Here is a 27928-nt window from a genome sequence, read left to right as displayed (position 1 = left end):
GGTTCCAATTCATTCAATTGCATAACAATACGCGAGGCGAAATAACGGTATCGTTATCGTGTGCCCACGCTCAGTCAGAAATTGACGTGCTTCTGCCAACGGTCGTTTGTGCTTCGCGGTTTTTCCCCGTTTATACTCTTCCCGCGTTTTGTGGCTGGAAAAGAAGAAAAGTCAATCTAATTGGGAACTAACCAGCAGTTTATCCGGCAAAAAAGAAAAGCAAGGCCCCTAAAGATGGCTAAATAATTGATGGAGTGATATATTATGCCCCGCCCACGTAACAGCTGCAAATCATCATAGCATTGGATACTAGTTCTCCCGTTTCGAAGGAAAATCCGTAATCCATAAAGGACTTTTACCTTATTTTTTGGTTAACCGAAAAACGTGTGTGAAACGCGTCCCATGGCAAAAGTGAGTATTTTTATTGATTTTTTCCCGGGCCCGGGAGCCTGGTATTCGTACTTTTTGGCCTAATCCGAGACTCGCGTGATTCCCATGGAATATTCAATTGCACACACACACACTTTCGCAAATGGCGCAGGCCTTTTTGGGTCACGAGGCTCGTAAGCGAGTGTGTGTGTGTGTTGACATTGTCCTGGTCTCGTTTTCATTTCCCATTTCCCTTTTCGCTTTTCGCTTTCGCACGTGCTTTTTTTGGCCAGCAAATACGTAACACATAGCCGCATATAGACGATCCATAATTTATGACTTTTCGCTTTCAGCTGGGAAGCTAGTCAAACCGGAAACGGAAGCGGCATAACCGGAAGTGGAACTGCAACTAAAAACCGAACAGTCAACGGAAACGATCGAAGGGATTAGCATTAGCAAGGCATGGACACCGCTGCCGCCGCCGCCGCTGCAGTCGCCGTTGAACTGAAACCCGATCAGCAGCTCCTGAAGGCCACGAGGATTGGAGGAGGAGCAGTGGTCACTGGAACCCCAACTGGATGCGACTGCCTGGGCAGCACAGTGGAGACCATGTCCTTGACGCCGCCGCCCACGCCGCCTTCGCGCGCCTCTGATTCCCTCGTCCTCCATGTGGAACCAGGTGCTCCTCCAAGTGGTTCCAAGGAGGCGGCTTCCGAGGCCACAGCTACGGCATCCTCTACTGAAACCACCACTCAGCCGGATCTGCCCGCCAGCTCATCATCAACGTCTTCCGCCAAAGCTTCCACAAAGCCAACGTCTGCCTTGCAAGGATCGGGATTGGGATTGGGATCGGTATCTGCATCTAGTTCTGTTTCAGTGGAGCATCCACCCGCTGCAGCAGCAGCAGTAGCTCCTCCACCAGAATCCGAATCCTCGGAGAATGTTGTGCAGCTGCTGCCCTGGCAGGACATGCCCACGTATCTGCAGTTCAATCCCTACGTGCTCCGCGGCTACCGACCACTGCAGACCTTCAAGGGCTGCCTGCTCAGCCTGTTCTACTGGCACAACGAGACCATCAACATCCTGACCCACGGTGAGTACCGATTCCACTTCCTCATCCACCCACCTGTCTGTCTGTCACCTCAGTGGCTCAGTGGCTCAGTGGCTCACATATCGATCCATCCGCTCGTAACAATCACGGTCAAAGCCAAAAGTGGAGGCACGTAAATAGATTAGGTCGGCATTTCTAATGAACCTTGACTGAGGTTGGCCTGGGCAGGCATAAGAAAGTGGCCGACTAAAGATAGCAGTCACCCCCAAAAGGCTGTAATATGAGCTAAAATTAAATCTAGGGAATTTTTAAATAGTTTTAGTGGGAATATTAGATCAATTTATAATTATCTATGGCATTTCCAAACTTTATTTGATGACTTTCAAGTAACAAAACTATTGAATTACATTTTTATCATCTAAAAATCAAGTTATGGATAGATATTTTGTATTCAGTTATTACCTAGTAGGTAAATAGTTTTGTATGCAGGAATAACTAATCAATTTTAATTATTTATGGCATGAAATGGATTATTTTTAAAACATGTCCCAACATTATTTGATGGCCTCTAAGTAACTCAATTATTAAATTACATATTTATCTTCAAAATCTAAATCATCTAAAATCTTTGTAATTTTAAAAAATATATTCTTATGTTTCGGCAAGTAAATAGTTTTATATGCTGGAATAATTGATCAATTTGAATTATTTATGGCATGAAATGGGATATTTTTAAAAGTGTCCCAACATTATTTGATGACTTCTAAGTAACAAAATTATTAAATTACATTTGTATCATCAAAATCTAAATAATCTAAAATCTTTAAAATTTTAAAAAGGATATTTTTATGTTTCGGTAGGTAAAAAGTTTTATATGCAGGAATAATGGATCAATTGTAATTATTTATGGCATGACATGGAATTTTTTAAGACATGTCCCAACTTTATTTGATGACTTCTTAGTAACACAATTATTAAATTACTTTTCCATCATCTAAAGTTATGGAAAGAAATTCTAGTAGAGCAAGCACTTCTCGCTGGGATTCATGGCCGAACCGGCCTTGCAGTTGAACTCCTTGGAGAACTCATCAAAGTTCGATAGCGAACCTATAACTCTGAACTTCCCTGGCATGTGCTGATCCGTTGATACTTGTAATGCCTTCACACTGGGATGGGCATCATTGCACCAGATCTGGGCAAAGCTGATGAAAAAAAGCTGTTTGGCGGAGTAGGGCATGTTGGGCAGGGTTTCCTTGGCCAGATTCCCGGGCATTTGGGAATCGAACCACTTCCTATAGGCGGTGTAGGCCAGTCGCATTCCCCCGTTATCCGCTATGTTTTCCGACTGCGAAGTGGACTCCTTCAGCTGAATACCATCGTAAACATACCTGCCATACTGCTTAGTGAAACACTCTCGTCGTTCTAGGAAATTCCCGCTGGACCTCTCATCCCACCAATCGTTAGAGTTTCCCTTGGCATCGAACTTCCTGCCGCTGTCGTCGAACCCATGGATCAACTCGTGACCAATTAGCGAGGCCAAGGTGCCGAACATCACCGCATTGGGGTAGACATCGGACCAAATGTAGAAGGGTTGGAGCAAAGCCACCGGCACCTTGATGGTGTTCTCTATCAGGATGTTCGCCGGCGTGTAGCTGAGCTGGGAGCCCGCCTCGAAGGGTTTGGCCGGCTGGTGGAGCATCTCCCTCATCTGCTTGGCACCCAGCAGACTCGTCTGTCGCACATTCTCCACGTAATCGGAGCTCTGCAGATTGAGATCCGCAAACTCCTCGGTGAAGTTATCCTCCGCGTAGTTGTTTACCTCTAAAGTCATGGCTTCTAGCTTATCAATGGCCAGTTTCCGAGTGGCTGGCTCAATCCAATCCAAAGCTGAACTGGAACGCAGGGTCTCATTAAACGTGGCCTTTAGTTGCCGCCACATGTTGTCGATTTCTCGGGAGGATTTCTCGTTGTTATAGCGACGGTAGAACATGTTGTCCAGGTTTTTGGCGAAGAACTTCTTGGTGAGATCCACACAGGCCTGCTTCTGCTTCTCCGGCTTGTCGGAGGGGGTTTCCACAAATTCCCAGATGAGCCGGAAGAAGATATAGTTGGCTATGGTGCGCTTGGGCGTCCGCTTGATGACTTCGACGAGGTTTTCTTGATATCGTTTATTATACTCGTAGATCTGGTCGGTAATCGTCTCTCCCATGCTGATAGAAATCAATCGGTTGATGTCCAAAGTGGGGAAATACCTCCGGTGCACCTCACCCACAGTCAGTAGCTCAGTCATTTCACTCAAATCCAGTCCCTCGCTCTCGTCCACCAGTCCATGGGCCAAATCCACCTCAAAGTCCATCAGCTCCCGGGCCGTTTTCTTGGCCAGTTCCATTTTCACGCCCAGGGATCTCTGCAAAGTGCGCTGAATATTGAAGCGATACTTCTGACGGTAAATGGCCGTTGCATTATCCACATACATAGATCTCGCCTCCAGCGGAAAGTCCTGCTGCCCCAGGTAGATCCTGTTCCTCTGATTGCTGGCCAAATCCTTGTTCACCTCCATGCCAATAACGGGAGTGATCCCATATCGGTGGGCCATGCGAGCGGTGGTGCCCAGCCAGTCGAAGTCCTCCTCCTTCCACGAGGATCCCTTCAGCACGGGCATCGTTCCAAACTCGGCAATCAGGCTCCTCAACTTCTGGTTGTACGTGGAGTTGAGTTCCCTGATTCGCAAACAGGACTCGTAGAAGTGTTTTACTTGGATATCCTCGGGGGAGTCATGAGTATCATGAGCCGTGTTGAGCATCTTCAGGATCTTCCGGTTGAGTCCATTCGTTAGAGTCTCGAAAACCCCTGTAGTAACCACCTGCATGCTCATCGCCGAGTTAATCCGCTCGTAGTTGCCACAGGAAAAGGTGTAGAAATCACCGCAGGGATCTGCCTTCTGGTCCATGAAGCTCTCAATCTCCGCTGCTTTGGCCTGACGGAGAAGCTCCTTCATGTACGGGGTATCCTGGTTGAGATCATCCTCGTTGGCGGAGGGGGCTGCCCAGGCAAAAGCACTTAGGGTGATGCAAATGTAGAGCAACTGCATCGCGTTGTTTGCCATTGCAATTCCAGTGATCGACTGTCCGGTTCTCAGTTAATCCAATCCGATGAGTTCATCGCCATCCCATTAAACACACAGCCGCTCCTCGGTTCTCGGAAAACAAAAGACGACCCTGGGGTTATCGCGAGCTCTCTGATGAGCTTCAATTCCCTCACTCACTGCCGATTGCATTTTGCTCGCCAATTATTATATTATCATCGTTTCTCCACAGATATCAGTTAATCTCACAAGAGATAGGAGCTACTAATTCCCAGAAACACGATCGAGAGATTTGTTATTTAGATTCTGTCGCCAGAGATTCTATACTCTTTTCACTCACGTGATTGAATGAGATAATTAATGTCAAGGTAGCTGATTACTCTGCCATGACTTTTAGCTGCAAAGTGCCTATTAAAACAGCTCGTACAAAAGCCGAGCTACAATTGTTTAACGGGCAGTCTAAACAACGCTATAAATTATGTCGAATTGTGATGAAAGCCGACGCTTTTATTTGTTTACAAAGTGTAGGAACTGTTAAACATATCATCAAACAGGGGATTCGAGTATAAAGATCTTCTTTTTAGTCGCTTTTTTCTAGATAAAGTAAAGACTGATTAATTATAAGAGGCTTGAGATACTTTAGAATTTAGGTATAAGCAAATTTTATTAAATTCATGTTAATATCAACTTGAGAAAAGTGTTCTTAGACTTCAAACGGTTGACATAAGATTCAGTAGAGTACGCACTTCTCATTGGGATTCATGGGGGATCCAGCGGGACAGTTAAACTCCTTGGAGAACTCATCATAGTTCGATAGAGTTCCAATAAGGCGAAGTTTATCCGGCATGTGCGTATCGATGGATAGCTGCTTGACCTTGAGCTTCGGATCAATGTCGTTACACAAGGTCTGCGCAAAGCTGATGAAGAACAGCTGTTTGCCGGTGTATGGCAGCTTGGGCAGGGTTTCCTTTGTTAGATCCTTGGTCCCTTGGGACTCGTACCACTTCCGGTAAGCAGTGAAGGCCACCCGCATTCCCCCATTATCAGCAATATTCTCGGACTGCGCAGTGGATTCCTTCAGCTGAATCCCATCGTATTTATACCTTCCATACTGCTTCGTGAAACACTCTCGTCCCTTCACGAAATTGCTGTTGGATTCTTCGTCCCACCAATCATTGTAGTTTCCCTGGGCATCGTAGGACTTACCGCCCTCATCGAACCCATGAATTAACTCGTGTCCGATAATCGGTGCTAAAGTACCAAACAAAACGGCAGTGGGGTAGACATCGGACCACATGTAGAAGGGTTGGAGCATCGCCACCGGCATCTTGATGGCGTTTTCAGACTGCAGGTAGGCCGGTGTGAAACTGAGCATTTCGTCAATCTCCAGTGGTTTGGACTGCTTGTGAAGCTTCTCTCGCGTTTGCCTGGTCCTCAGCAACTGAATCTGTAGCATGTTATCCACGAGGTCGGAGCTCTGTAGATTGAGACCCTCGAACTCCTCGGTAAAGTTCTCCCAGACGTAGTTATTAATCTGCAGGGTCATGGTCTCCAGCTTGGCAATGGCCAGTTTCCGAGTGGGTGGCTCAATCCAATCCAGAGTTGAACTTGAGTGCAGGGTCTCATTAAAGGTTTCCTTCAGTTGACGCCACATCTTGTCGATTTCTCTGGAGGAGTTCTCGTTGTTGTAGCGACGATAGAACATGTTGTCCACATTATTGACAAAGAACTTCTTGGTGAGATGCACACAGTCCTGCTTCTGTTTCTTCGGCTTGTCGGAAGGCGACTCTACAAATTCCCAGATGAGGCGGAAGAAGATATAATTAGCAATAATGCGTTTAGGAGTCCGCTTGATGACTTCCACCAAATTTTGCTGATAGCGTTTGTTGTATTCGTAGATCTGTTCGGTAATCGTCTCTCCCATGCTGATAGAAACTAATCGCTCGATATCCAAGATGGGTTCATAACGCTTGTGCACTTCAGCGACTGTCAGAAGCTCCGTCAATTCACCCAGGCTATAGACTTGGGTAGTATCCTCTATTCCTTGGGCCAGGTCCACCTCGAAATCGAGCAGCTCCTTGGCTGTCTGCTTCGCCAGTTCCACTTTCAGGCCCAAGAAATCCTTTAGAACGCCCTCAATCTTAGTACGATACTTCTCACGGTAGTTGAGCGTTGAGTTGTCCATGTACATAGACCGAGACTCCAGGTAGAATTCTTGTTCTCCCAAGTAGATCACGTTTCTCTGGTTGTCGGCCTGGTCCGATGTTACTTCCACACCGAAAATGGGCGTAATTCCATAACGGTGGGATATGCGAGCGGTAGTTCCCAGCCAGTCGAAATCCTCCTCCTTCCAGGACGATCCTTCCAGCACAGGCATCGTTCCGAACTCCGCAATAAGTCGCTTCATCTTTGCGGTGTACGTGGAGTTGAGTTCCTTCAGCCGAAGGCAGGACTTGAAGAAGTGCTTCACCTGAATATCCTCCAAAGTGTCGTGGTTATCATGGGTCGTGTTGAGCATCTTTAGGATCTTGCGATCAAAGCCATTGGTCATAGTCTCGAATAAGCCAACCGCCGATACATCCAATTTTAAAGCTGAGTTAATTTTGGCAAAGTTGCCACAGGAAAAAGAATAGAAATCGCTGCACGGATCGGCCTGTTGGTCCATGAAGCTCTCAATTTCGGCAACCTTGGCCTGTCGCAGGAGTTCCTTCATATAGGGGGTGTCCTGGTTGAGATCATCCTTTCCGATAGGGACTCCCCAAGCAAGGGAACTAAGCACGTTACCTATTAGGCAAATATGAAGTAATCGCATTGCGCTGTGCCTCGCTTTAAGTTCAAAAATCAACTGATTATCTCAAAATAGTTTGCTCATTTGCTGTCGAAAAACCAAAAGTATTTTACAGCGTTATCGCGGATTTTTACTGCTCGCCATTCTGACTGTCTGCCTGTCCGTTTGTATGAACGCTCAGATCTCGGAAACTACAAAAGCTAGAAGGCTGGGATTAATCACATTTATTCTTGGGCTTCCTACGCAGCGCAAGTTTGTTTCATCCGAGCGCGAGAAAATTTTAAAATCGGTCAAACCACTAAAAAGTTATGAGCAAAAAATGAAGTACTCCAATCAAAGACATCCGCAAAAAAATGAAAATTAAATGAAACAATTTTGAGAATTTTTTTTAACTTTTTTTAGGTTTATTTAAAGATGATAATTTTTTATTTTTTTTTACGAATACCGAATGGCGTCCTAGTAGACTATGCACTTCTCTCTAGGATTCATGATCGATCCGGCTGGACAGTTGAACTCATTAGAGAACTCATCAAAGTTCGCTAGAGATCCTATGACTCGGAACTTTCCTGGCATATGTTGGTCGGTTGATACTTGAAGGGCCTTTAGTTTCGGTTGTACATCGTTGCACCAGATCTGAGCAAAACTGATGAAGAAAAGCTGTTTGGCAGTGTATGGAAAGTTGGGAAGGGTCTCCCTTATCAGATCGCTGGGCGGTTGGGAATCGAACCACTTCCGGTAGGCGGTGTAGGCCAATCGCAATCCCCCGTTATCAGCAATATTCTCCGCCTGAGCAGTGGATTCCTTCAGCTGAATCCCGTCGTAAACATACCTGCCATACTGCTTAGTGAAACACTCTCTGCGTTTCAGGAAATTCCCGCTGGACCCCTCGTCCCACCAATCCTTTGAGTTTCCCTTGGCATCGAACTTCCTGCCGCTGTCGTCGAACCCGTGGATCAACTCATGTCCAATAAGATACGCCAAGGAGCCGAACATGACCGCATTTGGATATACTTCGGACCAAAGGTAGAAGGGCTGGAGCAGGGCAACCGGAACCTTGATGGTGTTCTCTATCAGGATGTTCGCAGCGGTGTAACTAAGTTGGAGTCCCAAATCCACTGGCTTTGGCGGCTTGTGAAGATTTTGTCGCATAAGCTTTGCACCCACCATTTTAATCTGTCGCACATTCTCCACATAATCGGAGCTCTGAAGACTGAGATCAACAAACTCCTCGGTTAGGTTTTCCCAGACGTAGTTGTTAATCTGCAGGGTCATGGCTTCTAGCTTGGCAATGGCCAGTTTCCGAGTGGGTGGCTCAATCCAATCTAATGCCGAACTGGAGCGAAGAGTCTCATTAAAGGTGGCCTTCAGTTGAAGCCACATCTTGTCGATTTCACTAGAGGATTTCTCGTTGTTATAACGGCGATAGAACATGTTGTCCAGGTTCTTGGCAAAGAACTTCTTGGTGAGATCCACACAGACCTGTTGTGGTTTTCTCGGCTTGGCGGATGGCAGTTCAACAAATTCATAGATAAGGCGGAAAAATATATAGTTTGCTACAGTGCTTTTGGGCGTTCTCTTGATGACTTCGACCAGATTTTGCTGATAGGGTTTGTTGTACTCGTAGATTTCGTCAGAGACTCTCTCTCCCAAAATTATAAATAACCATTGATCGATGTCCAAAATAGGGGAATACCGTTTCTGCATTTCGGGGACCGTTAGTAGTTCGGACATTTCGCTGATTCCTAAGCCTGCGCTCTCGTCCTGCAATCCGTGGGCAAGGTCCACCTCAAAGTCGAGCAGCTCCTTAGCCGTTTTTGTTGCCAAATCTGTGTCTACGGCCAAAGCTTGCTGTAGATGCCTTTGGATAACACTTAAGTACCCCTCGCGGTAGGTGAGTGTTTTGTTGTCCAGATACATGGATCGTGACTCAAGGGGGAAGTTCTGCTGTCCTATGTAGACTCGGTTCCTTTGGTTGCTAGCGATGTCTTTGAACACTTCTGCACCAATTATGGGCATTATTCCGTATTGGTGGGCGATGCGTGCAGTAGTTTTTAGCCAGTCGAAATCCTCCTCCTTCCAGGAGGATCCCTCGAGCAAAGGCATCGATCCAAACTCCGCAATAAGTTTCTTTAGCTTTTCGGGGTAGTTGAGCTCCTTGATGCGAAAGCAGGATTCGTAGAACTGCTTCACCTGAATATCCTCCGGAGTGTCATGAATATCATGCGCCTTATTGAGCATTTTTAGGATCTTCCGGTTGAGGCCCTTGGTCAGAGTCTCGAATACTCCAGTCGAAAGTACGCCCAAATTAGAAGCTGAGTTAATTTTGGCATAGTTGCCGCAGGAAAATGAATAGAAATCGCTGCACGGATCGACCTTTTGGTCCATGAAGCTCTCAATCTCGGCAACCTTGGCCTCTCGGAGGAGTTCCTTCATGTAGGGGGTGTCCTGGCTGAGATCATCCTCGCTGGTGGGGTTCGCCCAAGCCAGGAAACTAGGCACGTGGCCTATTAGGAAAATAAAAAATAAGCGCATTATGCTGTGCCTCGCTTAAAGTTCAGAAATCTACTGATTATTCCTAAATATTTTTATCTTTTACTGCCGAAAGCCCGAAAAGCATTCCACAGCGTTATCGGGGACTCTTATTCATTCTGCTGGCTCTGCTTTGGTTTTTTTTATACTCTTCACTCAAAAATGTATTTACCCAGAATTTTAAAACTTTGCCTAAACGGCGTTTTTTTACATTTCAGAAAAATGTTTTTTAATTAGTAAATTAAAGGGTGTAAAATCGCCATTAAAACAAAATTGTATAATATAATTATAATAATTTTTTGAGTGTTCCAGGAAGTATTATCGTTTTAGTCAGCCGTTTGTAACGCAGTGAGGAAATAAATATGACTGTGGAGTATTAATAAGTTTTCTAAGATTTCAGAATTACGAATTAGATTTAAGCAAAAGAGATGGCGCCACTACTAACAGTGACGTCACTGTCATAGATTGACCGTGGGCTATTGGGATATCAAACTTGTGCTAGAGTCTTAATAAACCAATAGAACCTTTTCCTTAACATAGGGAAAATACCCGCACACAGTAAAAAATCCTTAAATAAAATATTGCGGTTTATTTTCAGACTGTTGAAGGTTTATTTAAAGAAGTTTTTTTTCTTTTTTTTAAACATTTATTAAATCTACCAAGAAAAGTCTAGTAGAGTAAGCACTTCTCGGAGGGATTCATTGCGGATCCGGCTGGACAGTTGAACTCTTTAGAAAACTCATCAAAGTTCGATAGAGATCCAATAACACGGAGATTTCCGGGAAAGTGCGTATCGGTTGACACTTGAAGGGTTTTCACTCGCGGATGTACATCGTTGCACCAGATTTGAGCAAAGCTGATGAAGAACAGCTGTTTTGCGGAGTAGGGCAGGTTGGGAAGGGTCTCTTTGGCCAGATAATGATTTCCATTAGGTCGTGTCAACTGTTTTTCATACCAATTATGGTAGGCTGTGTATGCCAGCCGCATTCCCCCATTATCGGCAATGTTTTCCGACTGCTCAGTGGACTCCTTAAGCTGAATCCCATCGTAAACATATCTGCCATACTGTTCTATGAAGCATTGTCGTCGTTCTAGAAAGTTCCTGCTGGACCTCTCGTCCCACCAATCATTCGAGTTTCCCTTGGCATCAAACTTTCTTCCGTTGTCGTCGAACCCATGGATTAACTCGTGACCAATTAGCGAGGCCAAGGTGCCGAACATCACCGCATTGGGGTAGACATCGGACCAAATGTAGAAGGGTTGGAGCAAAGCCACTGGCACCTTGATGATGTTCTCCACCAGAATGTTGGCCGGGGTGAAACTTAGCTGGGAGCCCGCCTCCAGTGGCTTTGCCGGCTTGTGGAGCAACTCTCGCATTTGCTTCGCACCCACCAATAGACTTTGTCGCAAGTTTTCTACGTAGTCGGAGCTCTGAAGATTGAGATCAGCAAACTTTTCAGTAAAGTTATAGTTGGCATAATTGTTTATCTCCAGGGTCATGGCTTGTAGCTTGGCAATGGCCAGTTTCCGAGTGGGTGGCTCTATCCAATCCAAAGCTGAACTGGATCGAAGGGTCTCATTGAAGGTGGCCTTTAATTGACGCCACATCTCGTCGATTTCTCTGGAGGATTTCTCGTTGTTATAGCGACGGTAGAACATGTTATCCAGGCTCTCGGCGAAGAGCTTCTTGGTGAGATCCACACAATCCTTCTTTTGCTTCTTCGAGGGGACTGAAGGCGTTTCTACGAACTCATAAATTAGGCGGAAAAATATATAGTTTGCAACAGTGCTCTTGGGCGTTCGTTTAATGACTTCAACAAGGTTTTGCTGATAGCGTTTGTTGAACTCATAGATTTGGTCAGAGACTCTCTCTCCCAAGCTCAAAGATATCAATTGATTGATGTCCAAAATGGGGGAATACCGTTTTTGCATTTCGGGGACAGTAAGTAGTTCGGTTATTTCTTCAATTCCCAGGCCTTCGCTTTCATCCAACAATCCTTGAGCGAGGTCAACCTCAAAGTCGAGCAGCTCCCTAGCCGTTTTTTTTGCTAGCTCCGACTTCACGGCCGGAAATCGTTGTAGAATCCTTTGGATAGTACTAAGGTACTTCTCTCGATAGATAAGGGTTTTGTTGTCCAGATACATGGATCGCGACTCAAGGGGGAACTCCTGCTGACCTATGTAGACTCGATTCCTTTGGTTGCTAGCGAAGTCCTTGGATACATCCACACCTATGATGGGCCTTATTCCGTAACGGTGGGAAATGCGAGCGGTAGTTCCCAGCCAGTCGAAATCCTCCTCCTTCCAGGAGGATCCCTCCAGCAACGGCATCGTTCCAAACTCCGCAATAAGTTTCTTCAGCTTTTCGGGGTAGTTGAGCTCCTTGATCCGTAGACAGGACTCATAGAAGTGCTTCACCTGAATATCCTCCGGAGAGTCATGAATATCATGCGCCGTGTTGAGCATCTTTAGGATCTTCCTGTTGAGGCCATTGGTCAGAGTCTCGAATACTCCTGTTGTGATCTCCTGTAAGCTCGAAGCCGAGTTGATGCGTTTGTAGTTGCCGCAGGAAAAGGTATAGAAATCGCTGCATGGATCGGCCTTTTGGTCCATGAAGCTCTCGATTTCCGCCGCTTTGGCCTGTCTTAGTAGTTCCTTGATGTAGGGCGTATCCTGGTGGAGATCATCTTCCCTTGTGGGGGCCGCTAAGGTCAAGGCCATTAGCACGTGACCAGTAATGAAAATGAAGATTAATCGCATTGCGTTCTGCCTCTTTTAAATTTAAAACTAAACTAAAGCAAGCTAATCCGTGCTTTTGTTGCCCAAAAAACCATTGGCAATAGTATGCTTATCGGGGGTCTCTGTCTAGAGGTGACACAGGATTATTTCTCCATAGGGTTAAATATTATTAGAGTAAAATAAATGATCTAGAAATCATAAAGTATACTTATAGTTAAAACGTAGTAATTAAAACTCATTTATTATTTCACTTAGCTTTTAGATTTAATCTACTATTGAATACATTCGCATTTTCAATACAATATACTTGAGTGAAACTCAAAATAAAGCAATTAAATTGTCAATACTAATTGCTAGCTTTGGTAAATACCTTAAGCATTCCTCCCAGACATCGAACTATAACGTGAGCTGTATTTCAATCACGCACTCGCCTCTAACTTGGGGTAGGATTGTGGAACACACAACCGAGCGGGTGATAAGGAGGAGCTCTGCCTCCGAACCACTCCGCTCTACACTCAAAACAATTTTTAATTGTTGGTTATTCAAGCCTTATAATATTTAGTCTCATATTTAGTTAATTGTGCATCTCTTATTTAACAACATTTAAATAATTATTCACCTACTGAATAAATTAAAAAAAGAACATTTTTAATAAATGAATAATAATATAAGAAGTTATCAAAATTGAAAGTATTAAAGTTGAGCCCAAGGCTTATCATAGGCCAAAATTAAGGCACCTACTACAAAAAAAATAAATTTTTTTTTAATAAATGAATAATAATAAAAGAAGTTAATATAATTAAAGTCTAGTTGAAATTCCAATATAAAATGGTTAATAAATCCTAAAGCATTTTGAAGTGAATAAAGTTGAGTCCAAAGCTTATCAAATAAGCTCTGATTTTCTCTCGGTGTGGCTTAATCGCAATCTCAGTAGCAGAGAGTGGGTGCGGAAGTGCGTCTCGCTGAGCTGCCCGTTCAGTCGCGCTCGTAGTGTTCGCCATGGAGAACTTTGGTATCGCAACGACTCTGCTGTTACTACTTCTGCTGGTGGGGAGTGGTCGAGGTCACCTGCTGCTGCCCGGTCAGCCGGCCATTGACCTGCGCATCCAGGCCCAGGAGCAGCTGATCTCGCAGAACAACGATAGCTCCTATGTCCAGCGATTGATGCGACTGGCCAAATCGGCCGAGATGCGCAGCTATATGCAGCCGAATGCGGAGGCCTGTGACAATTTCTACGACTACAGCTGCGGCAATTGGCCCCAGATCAATCCGGCCAACGAAGCCTATCCGCGGGAGACCAACTTTGAGCAGTTGCTGTTGAAGGCATATCGCCACAAGCAGCAGCGATTGATGGAGCAGCCAGCGGATGAGGAAGTGGATGAAGTGGCTGTACTGCGTCTCAAAGAGCTCTACACCAGTTGCCTTCTGTTCCGACAAACCCCCGAGGATCTTTATAGACGTCAATTGCAGGAGATAGTGGCTGAGTTTGGACACATGCCGGTTTTGAGTCTCCCGGGTCAGGAATGGCCATCGGAAGATTTCAATTGGCAAGACACCGTGGCTCGGATCAAGCGAAAGTACGGCTTTGATATTCTTCTGCTCTTCCAGTTGTCCGGGGATCGCATCTACGTGGGTCAACCCAAGCAAATACTTCCGGAGGCCAATAGACTGGCCGTGGCTGAGGTGACAGCTAATTATCTAGAGCACCACTTGGGTGTGGAAAAGCAGTTAGCCAAAGTAGCAGCTAAGGAGATCACAGATTTGGAGCAAAAGATAGCTAGCATTATGCTGGATCGAAGAGTTGGTGTGATGGCTAAAGTGAGGACTCCAAATGACACGTATTACGGTGACGATGCCAATCTCACCAAATATGTGGAAATGGTACTTGATCGGCAATTGGAAGACAACGAGACTTACTACGAACATGTTGACGGTTATCTGGGTGACTTGGTGGATGATGTGCTGATCGATACACCACCTTACATAGTGGCCAACTACATCTTCAATGAGCTGCTGAAGCACTTTTACTACGATCGAAGTGGTTCCCCCGTGGAGCAGTGCGTCAGCCGGGTGAGAGATCTCTTTCCGGAGCTCCTCGATCACATGGTTTTTAAGCAGTACGGAGATGCTGGAACCCTGAGTGATATAGAAACCCTGTGGCAGCACATTCAACAGAGTTTTCGCGGTGTACTCCAAAACTCTTCAGCCGACTGGTTGGTTTTGGAAACTCGCGAACAACTAATGGAGCAACTAAATGGCACCAGTTTAGAGATCAATGGATATGCCGATGTTAACTTTACAGAACTTTATGAAGAACTCAAGCTGAAGCCAAGGGATTACCTACACAATCTGAGAAGCATATTCAACCAACAGAGATTTAAAATACAAGTGAAGACTCAGACATCTGCTACCTATGATCCTGTGGGTGGAAGAGTCCTGCTGCCGGTGGCCCTGCTCCAACCGAACTTCCTGTGGTCCCGCTATTATCCCCGGGCTATTCGCTATGGAACTCTGGGCACTTTGCTGGCCCAGCAGTTGGCCAGGAGTCTGGAGGATGCGTCCAAGTGGGATGCCAAGTCGTTTGCCGAGTACTCCAAACGGAAGGCCTGCTTCAAGGAGCAGTACGGAAGGCTAAGGTTAAATGGAGAGTATTTACCTGAAAGCGATCTGCAGGCGGAGAACATAGCCGATAATCTGGGCATCCAGGTGGCCTACCATGCCTACAGAAGGTTCCTCGGCGAGCTGTCGCCCTCTTTCCTGGGCTCCGAATCGCTGCCCCACCTGAGTCTCAGCTCCAGGCGACTGTTCTTCCTCAGCTTCAGCCAGCTGTGGTGCAAGGATGGCAGCGAGCGGTTCCGGGAGAAGCAATCCCTGCTCCAGTTGCGAACTCCCAATGCCCTCCGCGTCCTGGGAGCTCTGGGCAACTTCAGAGCATTTGGCCGAGACTTTAACTGCGGCAGTGGAAGCAGGATGACCACTGCACAGAAGTGCCAGCTCTTCGCCGTTAACCTGGATTAAATACCATCTTGACTTAAATGCTAACCTAATAAATAAAACACTGTGTTACGAAATTAATGGTTTTTAAATTTACTTCGAGGGGTGCTATATTTTTAAATTTGTTACGAATTCCCAAGTTAAACTGGGTTTTCCAAAAAGTTTCCCGACGGACCTTGAAGTTCGAAAAATGCTGAAATTGGCCAACTTTCCGGAGGTATCACAGGCAAACGGATAAATGGTTTGTTTTGATGTTAAAATTTTTTAAAAGTGACACTCTTTATCTTTCGAAACCCATACTCAGAATAATTTTAGGATTTTTTTAAGGGAGAAACAAATTCATGAAAACATAGGAAAAAAACTTAAAACATACAGCTGCGGTTTGTTTGTTTGTTGTTCGAACTTTTCCTATCCAATTAGTCTAATGGTTAAGAGTACAGAGAGAATTTCAATTCATTTTAATTCTTACGATTTCATCGTAATCACCACTCATAAAAGAGACGCTATGTTTCTACACGCTCTTACTGATAAAGCTAATTTGTTGACTTTGGTACGACTCACATTTAGAATTTATTTATATATAAAATATATATTTGTGTGTCATAATTAAGTAAGCATATTAACATAATAAGAAATATTTCTTGATCAATTTTCAAAACAAATTAAGTGAATTTTATTTAGCCTGGCAAAATCAAACTATATAGGTGACATAGCTTAACTAACGAAAGGCCCTCCCTCAGTAGATGGCACACTTGTACTCCGGGTCCATGGGCGCCGACTGGGAGCAGTTGAAGACCCAGGAGAACTCCTGGAAATTCGACAGTGGTCCGATCACCCGGTACTTGCTGGGTGCATGATTGTCGGCCTGAGCAAAGGAGGATTTCAGGAAAGACTGGACATCGTCGCACCACAACTGAGCGTATCCGAGGAAGAAGAGCTGTCGGCTGTTGAAGGACAAACCCTCCATGGTCTCCTGTTGACGCACCTCCTCCGTTTGCTGTCCCAGCCAGATCTGATAGGCGGCATAGGCCAACTTGAGGCCTCCATTGTCGGCCAAGTTCTCCGATTGCTCCTTGGACTCAGGCAACTCTTCACCGCCGTACTTGTAGTGGTGATACTGCGCCTGGAAGCACTTGCGCCGCTCCTCGAACTCATAGCGCGACTTGGAGTCCCACCAGGGTGCCAGGTTACCCAGCGCATCGTACTTCATCCCGTCGTCGTCGAAGCCGTGGAGCATCTCGTGGGCGAGGAGGTAGCCCAAGGTGGCGTATTTCAGAGCCTCCGGGTACTGGTCACCCCAGAGGTAACGTGGCTGCAACAGGGCCACCGGAATTGTGATGTTATTCTCCAACACACTGTAGGCGGGTGTAAAGCCAAGCACATCGGTGGCATCAAGGGATCGGGCGGGCTCACTAATCCTGGCCACCAATCTCCTGCCCTTGGCCATGAGCAATTGCTGCAGATTCGAGACGTAGTTAACCCGATCGATGGTCACCTCACCATAGAGATCCTCGAAATTCTCCGAGTCATAGGAGTTGATGTGCAGCTGCATGGCGTCCAACTTCTCCACGGCCAGCTGCCTGGTGGCATTGGATATCCAGTCCAGTTTGTCACCCATCAGCTGCTGTCGGAAGATGCCCTTAATCTGTCCCCAGATCTTGTGGACTTCCGCCTCGGTCTCCAAATTACGATATCTTTCGTATACCGTGTGCTCGGCGAGCTTACCAAAGTATTTTTTGGTCTGTTCGGTGCACCACTTGGTCATCTCGCCGGGTTTGGACTCCTCCAGAAAGTCCTCGACCAGTTTCCACAATATAAAGTTTAGCTGGGTGGCCAGCGGAGTGCTGCGCATTGTGAGCAAGGCATTATCCAGATAATCCTCATTATTAATGTAGAGCGTCGCCGGGATATTCTCCTCGCCGAGAATTATTCCCAGAAATTCGGTAAAGTTAAGATGATCGCTGTACTTCTCTTGCAGCTCGGCTAGGGAATATAGGGAAAGGGAATCCTCGAGGGAATCTCCGCCAGAGCCAACGGAAATTAAGCTCTCCTCCAATTCGAGCAGCTGCTTAGCAGTGTGTTTCGCCACCGAGGGACTCAAACCGAAGTAATGCTGAAGATCCCTAGAAGTGCTGGCTTCCTCCAGCAGACTAAAAACCCTGATTTTTGGCTTCAAGTCCGGAGGACTTAGGTACACCCTGTTTATAGATATATTTCGAATATCCTGGGTAATATCCAGGCCCAGGATGATCTGCTTGCCGTACTTGTGCTGGATCTGGGCCACCGTTCGCCACCAACTGAAGGAGGAGGAGGAGGCGTTCCACTGGGGACCAACCAATGCCGGCAGTTCGCCGAACTCCTTGATGACATTTTCCAGTGCCAACTTGTAGTGGACATCGTCGCGATGGACCAGGTTACAGGACAAATAGAAGCGCTGCATCTTCTTCTCCAGCTCGGATTGGAGGTCATTGGAACGCAGCAATCGCTGAAGGCGTCGGTCGAATCCCTTTGATATTAATTGAAACGTGTCGGTCATCAGGTTGCCCAGCAGCTGGGCAGGATTGTGACGATGCCAGTTGCCGCAGGCATGGGTGTAGAAATCATCACAGGGAGCTATCTCCGGCTTCATCATCGTCTTGATGTCGGCTACCTTCGATTGTACAATAATCTTCTTGGCATACTCCGAGGTCAGGTCGTCGGCAAAGGGGTCGTCCGCATCCGAGGGTTTGGCCAGAATGGGTAGACCACTTGACCACATTAACAGCAGGCCACAAAGCCACAACACTCGTCGACTCGTCATGATCTCGCGCTTAATTCAACTAATTTTCAATTGCCCCGATCGGTGGCGACCACCTTATCAGCGGCATTTGTTTATACAATGTCCAGAGTGCTGGGGTAGGTCAATCTGTTATCTCCCCAGACGCCAACTCTTATACAATCGAGAGACTCTTATACAAGTTGCGTTCCAAACAAATCCGATTAAATCTAGTCGGGAGCATTTTTTATTTTTATCATATATAATTGGAATTATAATTCAAATTATTATTAATATTTTTATGCAATTTTCATTATTATATATTTTACCCTATATTGGCAACTAAGCGTTTTACCAGTGGGCCCACGGGATAGGCAATTTCTCTGCCGCTGCGCTGCTAGCTTTTCGATGCACACGTACGCAGTAAAGCAGAAAAACGTCAAGCGCACCGTCAGATTCGCACTCACACAAACGCAATGCGTTCTTTCATTGTATGTGTGCTGCTTCTGCTGGCCTTTATACATGTTTCAAGTCTAATCTATAGTAGTATGACTGTTTAATTAAAGAATAGGCAAACATATTAGGTTTCTTATAGAATTCAAATCAGAGTTCAGTTGATCTAGACGCTTTTACCTAAATGATAATTATCTTCATTTTTTTCTTAGTTCAAAAGTTGTTCTATTCTCAAAATGAATCCCCACAGATATTCTTAAAGTTCCCCCTCTTTAAATGAACCTCGTTATTCCTCTTCTATTTTAGCCATCCCCATCTTCTACATCCTGGCCATCGTGCCCGGACTGATGCCCTGGGACAGTGGCTACAAGTTCCTGTCCTTCTGCCACGTCTTCGGATCGGTGGCTCCCTGGTGCGGCAGCTTCGTCTACCACCTGTTCATGAACATCGAGAAGGGCGAGAATGTTTACTACACGCTGCTCAAACTGGACATGGTCGGCATCTGGGTGAGCCAGAGCTTCGGTGAGTACGAATGCTAATAAAAACTACTAATAAAAACTACAAATCCCCAAAGAAAAGCAAGTGCTGCTTGGAAGCGGAACTATTTTTATACCATATAATCTACATGTTAGACATGGGGACTTTGCAATCTCTCAATACATTAAGCATTTGTGTGGGTCGTTCATCTTGGTGGTGTTGCTGCACTGGAAGGCCTCGGCGAAGGCTGGGGAATTAGTCATCATGGCGAACACCCGGGACTCATTTGGCGGATGGACACTGCTCCGGACGAAGGCTGGTCGCCTTTCCAACCACATGTCCGAGCACATGGACTGGGCAACGCCGAGGAAGAATAGCTGCTCCGGTGACTGCTTCATATGGGGTAGAGTCTCTCCATCCTGGCTCTTCAATTGCTCCAGCCACTTGCGGTATGCCGATTGGGCAATGCGAACGCCTATATTGTCAGCTATAGTCTCACCCTGGGACTCCAACTTCGGGAGAGGCAAGTTGCCGTAGCTCATCTTTGCAAACTGATCCGCCAGGCAGTTCTTGATCAAATCAAAGCTCATCTTGGTCTCCCGACTCCAGTTGTCGTTAAGGTTTCCCCTGCTGTCGAACAGTCGGCTCACATCGTCGAAGCCATGGGCCATCTCGTGACCCAAGATGAATCCTAGAGTTCCGTATTTGAGGGCCATCGGATAGACGTCGTCCCAGAGATAACGATGCTGCATGTAGCTGGTTGGAAGGACCACCAGATTAGTTTCAGTCACATAGAACGGCGTACCGATGACTCCATCATAGTAGTTTGTGCTCCTCGATTCCCGCATCAGATCCTCGCGGAGATTCGCCGCCTGCACTTCCAGCAGTCTCTGAACATTGCCATAGTAATCGGCAGAGCTGACCACTAGATCACCGTACTGCTCCTCGAAGTTTACCGCCTGACCGCCGGCTATCTCGAAGGACATGCCCTTGAGTTTCTCGAGCAGCTCCTCACGCGTCTGCTCCTCCAGCCACTTGAGATCGGGGGAACTGAGCATCTCCTGGAAGGAGGCCTTCAATTCGACCCACAGCCCCCTCAACTCGTTGGCTATGTGCGGGCTTTGCTGGTCCAACGAATGATACACCATATGGTCCAGCACATCGGGAAAGAGCTCAGTGATTCGCTCGGCACATATCGCCTCCTGCCGCCCCTCGTCCATCTCGATATCAAAGTCGGCCAGCAGACCGGAGAGCATATAGTTGGCCAGCACATGGTTGGGAGTGGTCAGCAGGAGCTTCTTCACCTGGATGAGGTAGCTGGGCACTGATTCGTAGACCGGAAGATTGTACTCGTGACCCAGCCAGATGTTCACAAAGCGAGTGAGGTTGAGCATTGGACCGTAGGCATCGCTCATGTTGGACAGCATGGTCAGGTGATTCTTTAGACGTGGATCCCGATCCCCCGGTTCGAGGACAGCACGCGATAGATCCAGCTCCAGATTGAAGACCTCTAAGGCAGCCTCGTGAGCTCGCTCCTCCGGCAAACCAAGGAGATTCTTCAAGCGCCTCTTGAGCAGCATATGCCTGCCAAACAAGCCGCCGCCGCCGTCCAGCAGATCGTCTCTCTGTCCCAAATGAAGTCGATTGATCTGCGAGTTGACGAAATCCGGAGCCACTTGAACGCCCAGCAGACTCCTCTTTCCGTAGCGTCGCAGCAGTTGGGCCATCATCTCGAGGGGATCGAAATCGACATAGTTCCAATCTTCTCCACTCCAAGCGGGCAGGCCACCAAACTCCCGCAGAACATTCAGTAGATGAGATCGCTGTTTCGTCCTTAGAGCCGCAGTGTCCAGGCAGGATTCATAGAAGTACTTGACCCTGACCTCCATCGGACGATCCGTGCTCAGGCGAGGCTCATTGAGCAACTGCCTCGCACGACGCAGATAGTTGGCAAACATCGGCTGAACCACATTGGTGTCCTTCTCCTCGGTGGCTGCATTTATCACAGCATAATTTCCGCAGGCATAGCCGTAGAAATCCTCGCAGGGATTCACATGGGCGGCCATAAAGGATCGCATCTCTGCGGACTTGGCCAACCGCATGATCTGTTGACCCAGTGGTGTGGTTAGCTCCTTGAAAACACTTCCCGATAAACCTTGGATGGCCAAGGTGATTAGAAAGATTAGCCGGAAGGCGGAAGCTGGCAGCTGGCCCTCCATCGCGTTCGAGCTTTGTTTTCCGACTGAGGAGCTCCTTATCTCTGTGTGTGAGCTAACTATCTCTTCCGCTCTCCGTTTTTTGTCTGCTTTCAGGTGCTCTGCCCCTGGTCACAGCCACCACTCTGTGCTTCCCGCCGGTGCTCAAGTGGCTCATCATTGTCTCCTACTGCGTGCTCTCGCTCTGGGGCCTCTATAAGGTGAGATATCAAATGGGTAACCCACATACAAAAAAACAAAACCATGTAAATTTAACTATTGAATAGTGAAAAAAATAGTAGATGACCTAGAAAATAATATTTCACCAGAAAAAAATTGTTGTTTTAATTCGTTTTTTTTTTAACTACATATTTATATTTATTATTTTTTTTCTTTTTATTTTTTTTTTATTTCAATTTTTTTTTTTTTTGATGTTATAGACACTTACATTTTACAGATAGTTTAACTTACTATACAGGTTTTAGCCTCCGCTAAGAAAAATCTATAAACTTAAAATCGACAAAAAAAAAACATCATCTGCAAAAGGGGGATTCGAACTCACGACCCAGAGATTATAAGTATACCACAAGTCGAGAAAAATAGATCATCCACAATTTATTTTTAAAACAAAAAAATACATGAAAATTTCGTAAAAAGGTTTTCTACTATTTTAATTGTTAAATACCATTTAATGACCCAAAAAATAAAACAACCAAATACAATAAACATTTTAAAAATAGTAAACTATTATATTTGTATGTTGATTTTACATAGTGTTTTTTTGTGTGTTGGTATCCAATTTAAAAGTAGTCCTTTATAATCTTACCTCCTATCTAGGCCCTAACTGCCAGCTCACCCTGGCAGCGTCGCTTGTGCTTCGCCCTGCCCTTCGCCATGCGCTCCATCCTGACCTTCCTGCGCATCCGTGGAATGGTGGGCGGCAGCCACATGGCCCTTTCCCATGTCTACCTGCAGGTGCGTATGTCCAGGCTTTCCAATTGACTAACTGCTATTTTCTATAACTATAACTAAACGTTTTTGGCTGGCCTCTCTCGGTGCGCATAGGTTGAAGTTGTAAGTCACTTTTTCAAACATATGTACATTCGAGTAAACGGACAGAGCCGCCAAACAATTTTTCCTGGCGGACTTAACACAAGAATCCTAAGTGCCACTATAGATCCCCACTAATCTCGCGACTTGAACCCTCTGTTCTAGGACGGCGTCTCCATACTGGGCGGTGCCATCGGAGCGATGCGAATCCCGGAGAAGTGGTTCCCCGGCGTGGTGGACTTCTATCTCAACTCCCACAACATAATGCACGTGCTGGTCGTGGTGGCGGTCTACTCCATGCACAAGGTGGGTTTAATAGTAATGAATAACAGGAAATTTTAGAAATTATTTTAAGTGGAGAGATAAGTATGAGTAGGTTTCAGTTCTGAAAAATATTTTCTACATATTACTTACTCATTTATGCGATAGTCTTTATGTCTTTTTTTTACTCCTATGCATTATGTATTACCCCCTTAAGTAATCAAAAACAAGAGGGAATGTTATAGTCGGATGCCCCGACTATCAGATACCCGTTACTCAGGTAAAGGGAGTGCGAGGGAGATGGAGATAGAGATAGAAAACGTTGATCACGCATAACTTTTTAACGAATGGTCCGATTTGAAAAATTTCTTCTACATTTCGATAGGTATTGATAAACACAATAAAACTGCATTTTTACTTTTCCAAAATATTAAAATTTTTAAAATCGTATATAAGCGATGGTGGGCGTTAGAGGGGGCGTGGCACCATTTTGAAACAAACTTGCGCTGCGTAGGAATTCCTAAAATCTGCATGCAAAATGCCAATCTTCTAGCTTTAATAGTTTCTGAGATCTCAGCGTTCATACAGACAGACAGACGGACAGACGGACAGACGGACAGACAGACGGACAGACGGACAGACGGACATGGCTAGATCGACTCGGCTAGTGATCCTGATCAAGAATATATATACTTTATGGGGTCGGAAACGCTTCCTTCTCCCTGTTACATACTTTTGCACGAATACAATATACCCTTTTACTCTACGAGTAACGGGTATAAAAAAGGTTCTAAACCAAAATTGACTCTTGAAAATTATGGATTAGAAACGAAATTTAAAAACTTAATTAGACTTAAAAACTTAACTAGTAGAGTATGCACTTCTCTCTGGGATTCATGACAGATTCGGCTGGACAGTTGAACTCTTTAGAGAACTCGTCAAAGTTCGATAGAGATCCAATAACACGGAGATTTCCGGGAAAGTGCGTATCGGTGGATACCTGCTGAACCTTGAGCTTTGGATCCACGTCGTTGCACCAAGATTGGGCAAAGCTGATGAAAAACAGCTGTTTGGCGGAGTAGGGTAGGTTGGGAAGGGTTTCCTTCGCCAGATCCTTGGGATGTTTTGAGTCGTACCATTTCCGGTAAGCGGTGTAAGCCAGCCGCATTCCCCCATTATCCGCAATGTTCTCGGACTGCGAAGTGGATTCCTTCAACTGAATTCCATCGTAATTATACCTGCCATACTGCTTAGTGAAACACTCTCGTCGTTTCAGGAAATTCCCGCTGGACCTTTCGTCCCACCATTTATTAAAGTTTCCCTTGGCATCGAACATCCATCCGCTGTCGTCGAACCCATGGATTAGTTCATGTCCAATCAGATACGCCAGGGAGCCGAACATGACCGCATTTGGATATACTTCGGACCAAAGGTAGAAGGGTTGGAGCAGGGCCACCGGAATCTTGATGGTGTTCTCTATCAGGATGTTGGCCGGACTGAAGCTAAGCTCATCCTCCAATGGCTTCGCCGGCTTGTGGAGCATCTCCCGCATCTGCTTTGCCCTCACCATCTTAACCTGTCGCACATTCTCCAAGTAGTCGGAGCTCTGCAGATTGAGTTCCGCAAACTCTTCAGTGAAGTTATAATCAGCATAGTTGTTGACCTCCAGGATCATGGCCCTGAGCTTGGCTATGGTCAGATTTCTAGTGGATGGCTCAATCCAATAGAGTGCTGGACTGGATTGCAAAATCTCCTCAAATGTGGACTTCAGCTTATGCCACATTATGTTGATATCTCTGGCGTATTTCTCGTTATTGTAGAGGCGATAGAACATGTTGTCCAGGTTCTTGGCAAAGAACTTCTTGGTGAGATTCACACAGGCCTTTTCCAGATTTTCCGACGTGCCGGGAATAGACTTTACAAATTCCCTGATTAAGCGGAAGTAAATATAGTTTGCTACAGTGCGCTTGGGCGTACATTCGATGACTTCCAATAAATTTTTCTGATAGCGATTCTTGAAATCAGGGATTCCATCTGATTCTGAGATTCTCTCTCCCAAGCTAAGAAATATCAATCGCTTGATGTCCAAGGTGGGTGTAAGCAGCTTTTCCCCTTTCAGGGAACTGTCGTCCTTCAGTCCTTTGGCTAATTCCACCTCGAAGTCGATCAGCTCCTTAGACGTTTGCATTACCAGCTCCCTTTTTACGTCCAAAAATTGTTCCAGGGTTCTCTGGATATTGACTCTATATCTTTGACGATAGCTCGCCGTTGCCTTGTCCACGTACATTGACCTCGTCTCAAGCGGAAATTTCTGCTCCTTGATGTAGATGCGGTTCCTTTCGTTGTTGTCCAAGTCCTTGCTCACTTGCACATTAATGAGGGAACCAATTCCATATCGATGGGCTATACTTGCGGTTGTGTTTAACCAATCAAAGTCCGATTCCTGCCAGGAGGATCCATCAAGTACCGGCATCTTTCCAAACTCCTGAATAAGCTGCTTCATTTTTATGGGGAAGTTGAGCCTCTCGATTCGAAGGCAGGACTCGTAGAAGTGCTTCACTTGTTTATCCTCTGGAGTCTCGTGAATATTATTAGCCGCTGTGAGCATTTTTAGGATTTTGCGATCAAGACCCTTGGCGATAGTCTCGAATAATCCCGTCGAGGATACTCCCAAGCTGGGAGCTGGATTAATCCGAGCATAGTTGCCGCAAGAAAAGGAGTAGAAGTCGTTACATGGATCAGCTTCTTGGTTCATAAAGCTCTCAATCTCGGCAGTTTTCGCCTGGCGTAGCAGTTCCTTCATGTAGGCGGTGTCCTGGTAGAGATCATCTTCGCTGGTAGATGCCGCCACCAAATCGAAAGCACTAAAAGCATGTCCTATAAGGAGGATATATAGAATTCCCATCGCAATGTATTTCGTTTAAATTCCAGTAACCGACTGCCTTGCGAAAAATTATTTTATAAACAACTATGTTTTATTGAATGATTAATAAATTATCATTATCATGAGTTATTATTCTTCTAAAAATTACAAAAACACATACGAAGATTGGAAATTAATACAACTCATGAAAAATAAATATTATAAGGATTAGTCACCTAAAGATATTATTTTCTACCATCACTGTTTATTATTATGCTTAATGTAGAACACAGTTAGAACTGAAATGGAAAGTATAGCTAATCTTTAATGTTTTTATCCCCTTTACTCGTACGAGTAGCGTAAAAGGGTGTATTGTATTCGTGCAAAAGTCCGTCTGTCTGTCTGTATGAACACTGAGATCTCAGAAACTACAAATGCTAGAAAGTTGGGAATAGCAACACATATTCTTGAGCTTCCTAAGCAGTGCAAGTTTGTTTCAGCCGATCGCCACGCCCACAATCGCCTTAAAGGATCTTAAAGTGTGCACGGCGCTCACATCTTTAAAGATTAAGGAAAAGTATAAATGCAACTATGATGTGTTTATTTATACCTATCGAAATGTAGAAGACATTTTTCAAATCGGACCATTCATTTAAAAGTTATTTCCAAATAATAAAATTCAAGCAGTGCAAGCAGTCACTTTGCTGCATGCATATCTCCGTCTCCCTCGCATTTTTCATAGCTGAGTAACGGGAATCTGATATTCGGGGCATCCGACTATAGCTTTATTTCTTGTTTTAGTTTCAATGATAGAACTACAAAACTGGTAACATCCTTTAACCTTTTCTTATTTTAGGCCACCATCAAGGACTTCGAGTGGATGTCGACGCAGACCTGTCACACCGATGCCGCCAATGTCACCGAACAGGCTCTGGGGCACGTGGAGCTATGACCCGCTTATTGGCTGCTGCCGCTGGTGCTGCTGCCCTTGCCTTGGATAATCCTGGCCAGGCGGCGCGCCCGGACGCACTTGATCCGCGCCCTGATCGCTCCCATCGCCTGGCGGCGGAGGCGAGACCAAATCCCCGGATGAGAGTAGATTTGAGATGGCTACGAGGAACGCTACTTGAATATACCGTGTATAAGAGAGCGCCGATGCTGTTGCAGTAACAATATACATATGTATATCTAGGTGTAGGTATAGGCCATACATATATGAACTGTATGTGTGTATTTACATATAGTACATACTTCGACTGTGGTATTAAGCATTAAGGTTATATAATTACGGAGACGACGGGATGGCAGGATGGTTCGGAACCAAGTCTTCGGATTTTCACGCTAAAACTCTTGAGTATACAGTTGCGATATGGGCTGGGCAAATGAATATGGATTAACGATTAACGATTTATGAATAATGAGTAATTGTAATGATGATTTGAATGATGTTGATACACATGTACCTCATTGTGCTTACGACAACACATCTTATTTTCAAATACTCGTACGTATAACTTTGTACCTCGTCGGAAAATTCTACAATAAGAACACCTATAAGCTAATCTCTTCCTAGTTGAACTTTTTAGATATGCAAATTGTTAATTTTGGCAAGCTAGTGGTAGTAGTGTAAGCCTAGTTAATCTGCTCCAATCTGTGCATAGTTGTGAACGAAAAACACTTGCTGTTGTGTGACAGTAGTTAGAAAACACGTATTCAAGTATGGACAAGTGTGAAAACCAATACAATCTTCTGGCAAAAGTCGCTACTGCAACGAATCACGTACATACATACGTAGTAGAGTTCGATATGAATTGGGTTTATATCATTTATGTCAATTGAGTGCGCAATGTTAACCTCAGATATTTATTGAGCTCCCCCCAAGTATTGAATATTATTAGAAATCGCAATATTTATTACGAGTTCCCTAGGCGTTAATTATTAGGGCAGGGTATACAAATACAACAACCAACTTAACTATACGATAGCAATCTTTCGAAAGTCGGTCTATTTTAATCCTAGCAATGCGAACTATTATGAGTAATGCGTTTTAGTAGTGTCAATAATTTACACCACCCCCTCCCCTCGAACGATAGAGACAGAGCGAATCTAACAAGTGAAACGTAAGCTAACAAACGAATTCAAACAAACAAACAAAGCAATAATTATAGGCAGACTCAATGCTTTATGTTTAAAGTTGCTGCTAGACATAAGTGACAATTATACGAGTAATGTAAAATGATTTTCTGAGCAGGTTAATAAACATTAAAAGTGTATTTAATGAGCAAATGAAAAGCACCCGTAACGTCTTTTAATTTGAAT

At 45.2% G+C, this 27928-nt stretch overlaps 9 protein-coding genes across 9 annotated transcripts; 2 read left to right on the top strand and 7 right to left on the bottom strand.

Moving 5' to 3' along the window:
• The first annotated feature begins 53 nt into the window (after positions 1–53).
• On the top strand, positions 54–27890 carry LOC108063559 (progestin and adipoQ receptor family member 4). The gene is made up of 7 exons (XM_044395723.2): positions 54–411; positions 723–1462; positions 19070–19285; positions 21553–21656; positions 22273–22410; positions 22651–22791; positions 26466–27890. The coding sequence occupies exons 2-7, from the start codon at positions 832–834 to the stop codon at positions 26559–26561; spliced, it is 1326 nt and encodes a 441-aa protein (XP_044251658.1). The 5' UTR covers positions 54–411; positions 723–831; the 3' UTR covers positions 26562–27890.
• LOC108063555 (neprilysin-4-like) lies at positions 2321–4724 on the bottom strand. Its single transcript, XM_017150686.3, has one exon. The coding sequence runs from the start codon at positions 4524–4526 to the stop codon at positions 2436–2438; it is 2091 nt and encodes a 696-aa protein (XP_017006175.2). The 5' UTR covers positions 4527–4724; the 3' UTR covers positions 2321–2435.
• Positions 5196–7268, bottom strand: LOC108063536 (neprilysin-4-like). The gene has a single exon (XM_017150659.3). It carries the CDS (start codon positions 7216–7218, stop codon positions 5236–5238), a length of 1983 nt encoding a protein of 660 aa, XP_017006148.3. The 5' UTR covers positions 7219–7268; the 3' UTR covers positions 5196–5235.
• Positions 7750–9825, bottom strand: LOC108063535 (neprilysin-4-like). The gene has a single exon (XM_044395461.2). It carries the CDS (start codon positions 9823–9825, stop codon positions 7750–7752), a length of 2076 nt encoding a protein of 691 aa, XP_044251396.2.
• LOC108063534 (neprilysin-4-like) lies at positions 10492–12582 on the bottom strand. Its single transcript, XM_017150657.3, has one exon. The coding sequence runs from the start codon at positions 12580–12582 to the stop codon at positions 10492–10494; it is 2091 nt and encodes a 696-aa protein (XP_017006146.3).
• Nepl19 (Neprilysin-like 19) lies at positions 13555–15583 on the top strand. The gene has a single exon (XM_017150689.3). The coding sequence runs from the start codon at positions 13561–13563 to the stop codon at positions 15577–15579; it is 2019 nt and encodes a 672-aa protein (XP_017006178.2). The 5' UTR covers positions 13555–13560; the 3' UTR covers positions 15580–15583.
• Positions 16161–18357, bottom strand: Nepl18 (Neprilysin-like 18). The gene has a single exon (XM_017150687.3). It carries the CDS (start codon positions 18353–18355, stop codon positions 16292–16294), a length of 2064 nt encoding a protein of 687 aa, XP_017006176.2. The 5' UTR covers positions 18356–18357; the 3' UTR covers positions 16161–16291.
• Positions 19400–21532, bottom strand: Nepl17 (Neprilysin-like 17). Its single transcript, XM_017150688.3, has one exon. The coding sequence runs from the start codon at positions 21457–21459 to the stop codon at positions 19417–19419; it is 2043 nt and encodes a 680-aa protein (XP_017006177.2). The 5' UTR covers positions 21460–21532; the 3' UTR covers positions 19400–19416.
• On the bottom strand, positions 23612–25651 carry LOC108063532 (neprilysin-4-like). The gene has a single exon (XM_017150656.2). The coding sequence runs from the start codon at positions 25649–25651 to the stop codon at positions 23612–23614; it is 2040 nt and encodes a 679-aa protein (XP_017006145.2).
• Positions 27891–27928: the final 38 nt, after the last annotated feature.

This window comes from Drosophila takahashii, chromosome 3R (assembly GCF_030179915.1).
Source record: "Drosophila takahashii strain IR98-3 E-12201 chromosome 3R, DtakHiC1v2, whole genome shotgun sequence".
NCBI lineage: Eukaryota > Metazoa > Arthropoda > Insecta > Diptera > Drosophilidae > Drosophila > Drosophila takahashii.
This window is presented reverse-complemented; position numbering and strand designations above follow the sequence as displayed.